The sequence below is a fragment of the Indicator indicator genome, chromosome 14, assembly GCF_027791375.1.
Source record: "Indicator indicator isolate 239-I01 chromosome 14, UM_Iind_1.1, whole genome shotgun sequence".
Taxonomy (NCBI): domain Eukaryota; kingdom Metazoa; phylum Chordata; class Aves; order Piciformes; family Indicatoridae; genus Indicator; species Indicator indicator.
This window is the reverse complement of record NC_072023.1, coordinates 12,107,276-12,117,775: the sequence shown is the minus strand read 5'-3', so window position 1 is coordinate 12,117,775 and position 10,500 is coordinate 12,107,276. Positions and strand designations below refer to the sequence as shown.

The 10,500-nt window shown below is 43.6% G+C and overlaps 1 protein-coding gene across 1 annotated transcript; it reads left to right on the top strand.

Moving 5' to 3' along the window:
• Nucleotides 1-3,530: 3,530 nt before the first annotated feature.
• On the top strand, nt 3,531-8,361 carry NOPCHAP1 (NOP protein chaperone 1). The gene is made up of 4 exons (XM_054386889.1): nt 3,531-3,600; nt 4,910-4,996; nt 6,698-6,834; nt 7,696-8,361. The coding sequence occupies exons 1-4, from the start codon at nt 3,531-3,533 to the stop codon at nt 7,876-7,878; spliced, it is 477 nt and encodes a 158-aa protein (XP_054242864.1). The 3' UTR covers nt 7,879-8,361.
• The last annotated feature ends 2,139 nt before the right edge of the window (nt 8,362-10,500 follow it).

Genomic DNA, 10,500 nt, shown 5'->3' with positions numbered 1-10,500 from the left:
AGGTACAATTTCCATGCTTATCTAACAGCTGCATCTGTGGTGGCAGATTCTGGCATATTTTCATAGGTGGGAAGAGAAATGGAAGCACGTACGGATGTAAAGAGTGCCAGGGCATAAGGGCCACTGGAAACGTTGAGCAGATCTTGTGCACGTACAGACCAACCAAAGAAAAGGCTCATTGTCCAGGCTACCTGGAGCAGTACATAATTACGTGCACATGATGAAAAGAGCTGAGGAGTTTTGAAGAGCGCAGGGTACCAGGTCACGGGCAAAACTAACGCCCTTCAGCATCCGTGGGCCGAGCGCAGGACACCCAGGCAGGCCGGCGAAGAGCGGAGCCTTCCCCGGCGCAGGGGGACGGCGGCAGGGCGCGGGATGCGGGTGAAAGGAGGGAGCAGAGGGAGGCTGCGGGGCCGGGCGACTGCCTGCGGGGATGGGGAACAGGAGGGGAGGAAGACCTACCGCAAGCGGGCTACTTGCCCCACAGCCCTCGATCACCCCCCAGCATTTGGGGTGGGGCAGGCGCATTGCTCTCGGGGGTCGCCGCGCCAGCAGGGCGGCGCCTGGTAGCTCCGCACTCGTCCTGAAACTTTGCCGTCCGCCTGCCGCCAACCGCGGTACCCGCCGCCTCTGTCGCCCCGTGGCGGCAGGTTGGCGGCCCATCCCGGCCCCCTCCCCTCGCTGGCGCCCCCCACTCCTCCCCTTCAACCACTTGGGCCGCGCCTTCCTCTAACCTGGGCGAGGGTGAAGTCGACAGCGGCCCGGGGTCCGGCTCCATCCCAGCGGCGGAGAGGCGACGGGCTCGGTGGGACCAGCCCAGCGGCGGTGACAGCTCCGGAGCTAGGTGAGTGCCGCCGCCACTGAGCAGGCGCGGAAGCGGCTGGAAGGCGGGCAGCCTCCGCGATGATGTGGCCCGTGATGCGCAGCAGCCGCCGCCGCCGCCGCTACCACCGGCTGATGTGACCCGGCGGGGGAGGAGACGAGCACCAGCGGCTTGAGCCGCCGCCAGCCCTCGCTCGCCCAGCACCGCTGAAAGGAGAGGATGGGACGGGACACGGAGGGGCGCGGCGGGAGGGGCGGGGCTGAGCTCCGGTCTCTCACAAGCCGGCCCGACACCTCCGGGCGAACTCTGGGCGCCTGTCACCCCACTGCCACCGTCTGAACTGAGGGGGACCCCCGGGCTTTCCCTCACCGCTGCGTCTTCTAGGTCTCCTCCGGCAGCCCTGTGCTCTGAGCAAGGCTGGCCACCTTCCTTCCACGAGGCCCCGGCTGATGCTCTACAATCTGGGGGGAACAGAAGGCGGGGGAGCGGGGCAAGCTGCACAGGCGATCCCCGGGCAGGAGGTGACGATGTTGGTGTCTTTTCTTCCATTTGCTTTCTTGGCGACGTAGCATGAGAGTCACCACTTTGTACTAACTCCAGAATGTCAGTTCTTGGGGCATTTTCGTTCTTTGCTGCCACTTGGCTATGAGTAATCGCCTCAAGAATCCCATTTTTAAAGCGTTTGGAATGTTCTTGTCTGTATGCCCTGCATGCAACACTGAGTGCTTCTCAGCACTCATAAATCTAAGTCTGCCAGTCCCCTAATAGCAGTTACTTGTGTGAAAGTGTATCAGAGTCAAGGCCTTGCTGAGCGCTGTTCCTCAATCCTCAGAACTCTTTGTGTTGAGACACACTTTGTATTAATACATGAAAATAGCCAAGCCAGGTAAATATGTGCAGTGTTATTCCGCAGTTGTTGCTCAGCAGTTCAAAGTAGAGAGGATGCCTGAAGTGGAACGTTAAAAGGAAAAGAAAGAAAGAAAGAAAGAAAAGAGTACCAGGATTTAATGATGGTGCAAGCAGCCAAGTCTACAGTCTCTTTTTTTTATAGAGAGAACAAAAGACAGCACAGGCAAGTCACCAAGTGTCTGACATAAATTGGAGCTGACGTTGTGTGTGGAAAAGTAGAAACTTAAGCACAGGAAAATATTTGTGGTAGTGAGGCCAAAACAGTCTGCATTACAGCACTGAAATACACAGCATCAGCTTGAACTCCGGAGTCGATACTGCATTAAATGAATGAAGCAGTCCAAACCTCAGAGCTATTAATTTAGTGGTGAATGCTGTCTCAAGCCTGAATTTATCAGGACTTTGGGCTATACATGCTGTCGTCTCCCTACACTAGTTGTAACCATATATATCTATGCTTCATGTGTGCTCACATGTTACACAGTATGGATATGTAGTTGGGCCACCTTGCAAATCAGATAAGGACTGCATCTGGCTCTGTTGCTGACAGGTTAGACTATAAACCTGAGGTTTGGGAGTAGCACCCAAGGATGTTGGTTTTGGCTTTTCTAATTGCTTGTGTGGTGATCTTGGGCAATCATTTCATTGTTCCCTATTCCAGGTTCATTGACAGTGTTATATACCTCCCTCCACTGAAATCATGTAATACCCATGGATGTAATACATTGTTTGAGATTCATGCACTGTTATTTTGGATTGTGTGGGAGTTGCAGAAAGACTTTTTGTGTGTGTGTGTGTGTGGCTCAAGGCAAAAAAACCCTCAGTCCTCAAGATTTTTCAATCATCAAAGCTAGCAATAGGCTTTTTCTGGGAAACCAAAATCCTGGGGCACAGTTGGGTGGAAAAACGCAAACCAGGTTGAAAATTCAGTGGAATCTGCCTTGCATGTCAGGTGGCCTGGAAGAGTGGCAGAGGATGTGAGCTTGAGCCAGTCTTTCAGGAAAACAGTGATGCAGCCCCTTGCCTGAGACCTTGCAGATGGCTTGCTACTTTTTCCTTTGTATTTGTTAAGTCCAAGGTATTGGGATGTGTTTTTGGCTGGTTTTGTTTGGTTTTTGTTTGTTTGGGCTTTTTTCTCCATTGTGTTCTTTGCAATGAGGGCACAAACACCACTTGCCTGATTACCACTTTTTCTCATTTTTGGCTTGGACTTCCCATCTCACCTCTTATGAACCATTCAGTTCTCTTTTTACAGCTTTCACATTGTCTAGATTATAAACAGACAGGAATCTAAATCTTGAATAACAGGTTGGACTGTGTCAACTGAACTTAGTGGTTGTACAAGTTTCTGTTTTGACAATTGTACAAGTTTCTTTCCCAAACGACAATTAAAATTCCCTCAAGGTCTGAAATTTAATTTTAGGTGCATTTGTCAAATTCTGACAATGAAAATGGGAAAATTTTCAAAGAAGAGCAGCTGTTGGCTGCTGGTTCAAGTAATGCTTGCTTGCAGCTTAGCTTCACGTTCTCATTTCTTCTCCAAGTGATGGGATGGACTTTTCGTGCCAAATAACTTTTTTCTTTATAACGTGAAGTGTTTTCCTTTTTGCGTTACTGACCCCAGACTCAGATGAGTGCGGGTGGCTGTGCCAGTTACCTGTCGTAAGGAGCAGCGGGACGCTGTGGAGCTCCAGAACATCCCCTCCTGCTGTGACCTCGGAGTGGCCCTGCCCCTCCCGCCCTCCAGGGGACGCTGCGACTCGGCGGGGCCAGCGCTGACTTCCGTCTGAATCGGCGCATGGCGGGCGATGGCGGAGCTGCGGGACCGGCGGCTTCTCGGGAGCTGCTGGCCGTGGGGCTCCGAGGAGGTGAGCGGCTCTTTTAAGGGAAATGAAGCTGGTCGGGGCGGCGCCGTTCTTAAAGCTGAGCTGTATCTTCCACCTACCTCCCAGCTAGGCGGCGAGATGGGCGCTGCGGGGCTCAGCACGGCCGCTCCTCGGGACCGGGAGGCAGGGGAAGGGCAGGGCAAGCCAGGGAGCCGGAGGGTCGGTATGGCTTGTGGTGAGCCCCAGGCCTCGGGCAGCTGTCGGGCAGCCCGAAGGAGGGAGCTTTCCAGGCCGCTCGGGCTCCGACTGTGATTACATCTGGCGTGTTTAGAAGAGCTGCCGTTGTCGTGAGCACTGCTAGCATAGTACGGAGTAAATGCAGGAGGGGGAGACACCAAACATGCATTAAGTTGGTATCGATAGTTGTAACGACATTTATTTGAGGGTAAAAAAAATGTAGAAAGAAAAAGATTCATTTTAGGATTTTTGATTGAGTTGGTGGTCAGAAGAACTAACTTGTTTAATTAGTGCAGAATTTCCCTACATCTATCGGATTTTATGATACTGCTCTTTGAAATACTGGGGTGTTAACGGCACTGTGTGTGGCCTGCTTTCATTGCCGCCACACAGTCACGCACAGGAGGGAAGGGATTTAAATTAGTGTGACTGGCACGTGTTAGCTGTTACCTCACTGTTTTGCTGTGGGTTGTTGCACATAGTTTCTCTGTTCATCGATAAATAAATCACTAAATGAATCTTTGACAGAAGACTTTAAAAAAATGGTAGAAACGTGTAACAAGTGTCCAGTGGTCTGTATAGCCTAGTATTCTTTCTTCTGACAACTGCAAGAGCAAATTATAGTTACAGGGAACTTGCTAAATGCTATGTGCTCCTCCTTCGTGTGGTTGCTCAGTATCTGTAATTGTAGGTTGGACTGGATGGATGACATTGAAAGTCTATTCTGATTAAATATACTCTGTGATTCTGTGGATGTGAGGGGTACGTCCCTGCACAGTCCTTTTAGTATTTAATCATGACTTTGCTAAGTCATGTATCTAATTTCACGTTAAACCTGCTTATCTGTCTGCTTTCACAGTCTCTTATGGTAGCAAGTACTAGACATTTCACTACCTACTGTATACAGAAGTACTGAGATGATCACCCCAAACAGACATCAAGAAACATTGTTTGTAGCAAAGTAGAATGGAATTGCTGGAGGTAGAGACAGATGAATCTTCATGTTTAGTCTTGCAGAAAGGTGGAAAAGCAGCATTGAAGAGAGCCTCGCAGGTAAAACGTGGCATTTGTGTTTGATGCAGGTAAACATTCAAAATACTTGCTTTGTTTCCAGGGCTGGAGGAAACTTTGTTGATTAGTCCAAAATGTAGCAGCAAGAAGGCCACAACTTTACAGACAGTAAGGATGCCAAGGAGTAATGGTAAGTAAGACTTTGTTATTGAAATAGTGGCAAATAGTAGGTTAACACCTTTGACATAGATGTAGCTTTAGTGCTCTCCTTGTATTACTAAAGTCTTCTGTTCTTCTGCTGCGAGCTCCTCTGTTGCAGTTGCACAAGCCACACGTTAATCATGTAACTGCTGCTTCTGCAAAACTAGATATTACAATGCTAGGCATTACAGCTGTAAGTTTTAGGGACTTGGTTCTCCTTGCAGGAATATTCCTGCTGTCTGCGTAAAATGAATTCACCAGGTTGTACCTTTGCTCTCCATTTAGTTAGCTACCTTCAAATGGTGCAAGTTATACAGATCACTGTTCAGAGCTTTATTTTTAATGAATGTGCTGGCAAAATTACTAAGCCAGATCATGTAACCATTAATTCATAGCACATTGATTTTGAATGCATTATGAGAAGTTTTTTAGTCTCAAATTGTTCTTTTCCAGTATAGAGTTGTTGCTTCTTTGTTGATCTGGGCTTCTCTTTTTCAGAAATTTTTCAGTGCAAGGCGTGTAAAAGCATTTGCTTTAAAATAGAATCCTGTCAAATTATTGTATTTTTATTTTGTGATTGAGCTGAGATTAAAAGTAGCAGAAAAAACAGTTTGTTGTGTCAAGTTCTGTGTTGGAAAACAGTTTCTACAAAGGTGACAGTGTTTCAAAGGTAGGTTATACCTGTTAGACTTCTGTGGAGCTCATTTGGAATAGAAACTCTTACTTCATGGAGAATGAAAACTACCTAATCTGGCAATGATGGCACATGTGTGGAGCAAAGATTAGTTGAAGAAACTCTGGAGGCAGGTGAAGATATTCCCTTCCCCTATGAAAAAGAAATGGGTGTGATTCCCCTAATGGCACTGATTATCTTAAAATTGTTGCCAAGTCCAACTGAACTTAGAGGAATATTTCTGTAGAGGATTAGTGATTTATACTTCAACCTAGAGCATGTTTCTCCTACCACCTCAATTTCAAAGCCCTTTTTGATAATTACATTAAATTTCCTTTAGTGTAGCTTGCTATCTGTGGCATCTGTGCTACAGCTGTTTTTTTAGCTTAAGACTTTCAGCCTATACTTTAATAAGGAGTAAAAGAGGACACTGAGTGTGATGCTGATGTGGCAGTTTTGCAAGATGGAAATGGCCAGGGGAGATTTAGGTTGAATATTTGGAAAAATTTCTTTACTGAAAGGGTGGTCAGGCATTGGAACAGGCTGCCCAGGGAGGTGGTGGAGTCATCATCTCTGGAGGTGCTCAAAAAACATGTAGACACAGCACTTCAGGATATGGTATAATGGCCATGGTCGTGTTTGGTTGACAGTTGGATTCAATGTTCTTAGAGGTCTTTTCCAACCAAAACAATCCTAGAATTGTGATACTCAATATGCCCTTAAATCTGTGAAATTTACAAGCAAGTTTTCTGTAGTCACACTTTGGTTTAAGAATCTAAATTAAATTGTTGAAGTGATTTCTTCCTGTATAACATGCTAACCATTAGATTCAGTATCTTTCTGCTGCCTTGGAAAATGGAATACTGTAATAAATTCTCCTATTAAAACATCTTAAATATGGTAGACAGGTGGAAATTAACAGCTGAAATGGAATCAATTTAAATGCTTAGATTTCTGAGGTATAAATTAATGTGCATCTTTTTTTGTATATACACATGGTAATTATTTCTTTTCCAGTTTTGGATCAAGTTCAGAGCTTTTTACCAAAGATGGCCCATGCAAATGATGAATTAAGAAGAAAAATGTTAACAGCACCAGCTCATCAGTTTGATATCGAAAATATAGACAGCACAACAGAAAAAGTTATAGAAATGGTAAATACTATATTTTTTTAGCTTATAAAGTCAATTTCGATGCTATTCAAATAATTCTCTGATCTCCAAATGAGCTAATTTGATAGATAAGGCTAAGTCTCTACCATTTTCATTCATGATATACAAGTTCAAAACATAAATGTAATAAAAATGCTCCTTTGGTTAAAACTTAATACTTGATTTTCATACCAGGATTCAATGACTGTGAATGAGGTAATTTAAGGCCAGAATAAGACATACTTTAAAATCAGCAACTCTGAATCAAATCACAAATTATATTTAAACATCTCATGAGTAACCCAGTTTAGAAACCAGACAATGCAAGGTGTAGAAAGACATAGCAGAAGGCTTTAGTATACAAGTAGTAGTTGCCTTTCAGCTGTGCATTGTAGGTATTTTAATATGAAGGTAATACATGAACATCCTAGAAAAGTACCTTCTGGCCTGCAGACTCAGAAGATAAAAGGCAGAAATAAGGCAGCCTGCTGTTCAGTGTGTAACTGTCAGAACAATTTGTTTGCCACTGTTTGGATTTAGAGTTCTTGTAGACTGCATTCATCCTACATGCAATAGTTTGTCTTGTGCTGGTAATATGTTGAGGAATTCCAAATGAATAATGAGAAAGCAAAGTGGATCGTGAAAATTGTTTGTTGGAATGGGTGACTTGGACAGGATGTTTAATATTTTTTCATGTGGCATTGTTCATGATATTTGTCATAATCCTAGGAGAACCCTGAAGTCTTTCTAATTGTGGTCGTGGTTGAAGGCTGGTTCATATGTTTGCTTTATGTTCTACTCAATGACAGAAGTGATACAGAAATGTACATTGTGTTAACTAAGGCGTTTGCTTTTATTTCCCAGAATGTTGCTGTAGTTGAAATGAGTGATTCTGATACAGATGAAGAGATTCTAACTTCAGAAGATGACTGGGAATCTGAAGATGACTGTATTTTTAATGAAGTGACAATAGACAACATTAAATTCCCTAAACAGAACAGAGAAAAGGGCAAAATAGAGATTTTGGACAGCAAAGTGAATAAGTAAATCTGTTTTCTTTTACTTCAGAAACAAAACCCCAAGACAAACAAAACAACAACAGGAAAAAAACCCACCCCAAAATGCAAATTGTGTTGTCTTACTTTGAAGACTTGGCCCTTAAACTTTCCTAGTATAGCATCCCTCAGGATCATGTGAAACACTATAGTTTAAACGGTGAAAAATTCAGGATCCACTCATGACTGAAGCAGGCTGGACTTCTTAAGAATTAATTACAGTTTTATTCAGCTAACAACATGGAAAATAACTTGGTATTAGTTTAGGTTAAGAAAGCAGCTAGAGTTTGGGGCACTCGAACGAATTAAGTTAAAGTTCTTGTTCCATGGCTTTGTCAAAGATTTGTGTATCATGCTGGATGTCTTTGCCTCAAGGGTGGGAAAGACTTAACTAGGAAAGATGCTTTGTTTTTTATACTCCATGTCTTGCAAATGTATGATGTCATATACAATGCCTTCAATATTAAACATTCTCTTGAAGTACATGAAATGTTTGTCTGTGTTGCATTCATGACAGTAACAGCTGAACATCAAAGCAGTGGCTGAGGTAATTTCAAGACTAGCTGGCATGAGCAAGGACTGCCATGAGAGTGTGGCAAAGGGTTACTTACCCTCTCTGCCTGCACTGAGCTCTGTATCATTGTAGGCAGGTTACTAGCTCACAGCAGGGAAAATTTGTGGCTGTAGTGTAGGTATCCTCAGTACTTACATGGTCAGGTCTGCATCTGGTGTTACAACTGCTTTAAGCTACACTTTTCATCTCCCGCTTTCTTTACTTAGGTTAGCCTGAAACAATTATGAAACCCAAATTAGTGGAAGTAGGTCTAATTACTCTCTAATTACCTCAGATTGATCAAATACAAGGGTTTGTGCTGTTGTATTTACTTCATAGATCGGTTTTCATTTCAGAAATACCTAACATGCTCCTGGATGTCACCAGTTGTTTCTTGAAAGAACTTTGTATGAATCTTGAATGCAATCACACAGCACCTACAGGATGGCCAAGGGATCACAGAATCAACCAGGTTGGAAAAGACCTCAGAGATCATCAAGTCCAACCTATTACCTAACACCTCCTGACAACTAAACCATGGCTCCAAGTGCCACATCAATCTTTTTTTGAACACCTCCAGGGACGGTGACTCCACCACCTCCCTGGGCAGCGCGTTCCACTGGCCGATTTTCTGTGAAGAACCTTCTCCTCACCTCGAGCCTAAACTTCCCCTGGCGCAGCTTGAGATTGTGTCCTGTTGTTCTGCCACAGGTTGCCTGGGAGAAGAGACCAACCCCCACCTGATCTTAGTGAAAGTTCTTCACAGAAAGAGCGATTGCCCATTGGAATGGGTTGCCCAGGGAGGTGGTAGGGTCAGCGTCCCTGGAGGTGTTTAAGAAAAGACTGGATGAGGCACTTAGTGCTGTGGTCTAGTTGATTAGATAGGGTTGGGTGATGGGTTGGACTTGATGATTGTGGAGGCCTCTTCTAACCTGGTTGATTCTGTGTGATTCTGCATTTCCTACACCATGAAAGTAAAATTTTATTTTATTTGCTCAAATATTAAACTTAATGCCATGACTTAGAACCTGCAGTTATTTACAGAATTTATTTTGAATCCCATACTTAAAGCTATAGTTTTAATATCTGTTTCTGTAATATTTGTCATAAGAAGTTACAAGGATTCTGGCCTTTCTTTCACCATGTGGCTTCTTTAAAATACAATGGGGACATGATTTTCTGGGATTAAACCACAGGATATTTTAGGGAGCAAGAAGAATAGGTATCAAAGAATGGGACTGCTATTGTAATGGCAACCCACAGATCAGATTAAGCTATGGATGGAGTTCAGTGGTCTGAAGTAGGTTTAGTTTGTTAGGTAAGATCTCAATCTATGGAAAACTTTTCAAATTGAAGAAAGTTTGAAAGCCAACAACTTAACTGAATCATTCTACAAGGTATCTTCCCATAGGTTAAAAACAAAGTAAAGTATGAAATACAAAGTAATAGTCATGCTGTATAAAACAGTGGTAACAGTCCATGTGCACAGACACAAGTGATTTTCAAATTGCCGGCAGATCACACATCCCGTATCAACAAAAAGATAGAAAATATTTTCAGTAACTTTAGCTTGAAGTGCATAGTTTAACATGGATGTAAAACTCTCTATGTACTATACAAAGATCATAGTAAGTGCGCTTTCTTGCATTAATTTACTTCTTATGGTACAAAGGTTTTCTGTACTGCTGAAGAACCACCAGAGCAGAATGTTTAAATGCTACTGATTTATAGCAAAACTTGAACTGATTTATAGCAAAAATTGAATAGTCAGAATGTTTTGGCTCAACGTTAAGGGCAGCCTAATGACTAAGGATTTGAAATTATCATGTAGCTGTGTTCACACAAAGTAGACATGTGAGAACTCATTCTTCAGCTGCATCTCAAAAAATAAACCATGTTCTTGCTTTTTGAGGGAGAATTGTGCTAACAATTACTGTTGCACAATTTAAATAACTTCAGGTTAATTTCCAAATTATTTTATCTGTCAGACTAAAATTTGGGCCTGATTTACAGGAACTTATCCATGTTTTTTTCGGACTTTTTTTTTTGGTTGTAGCACTG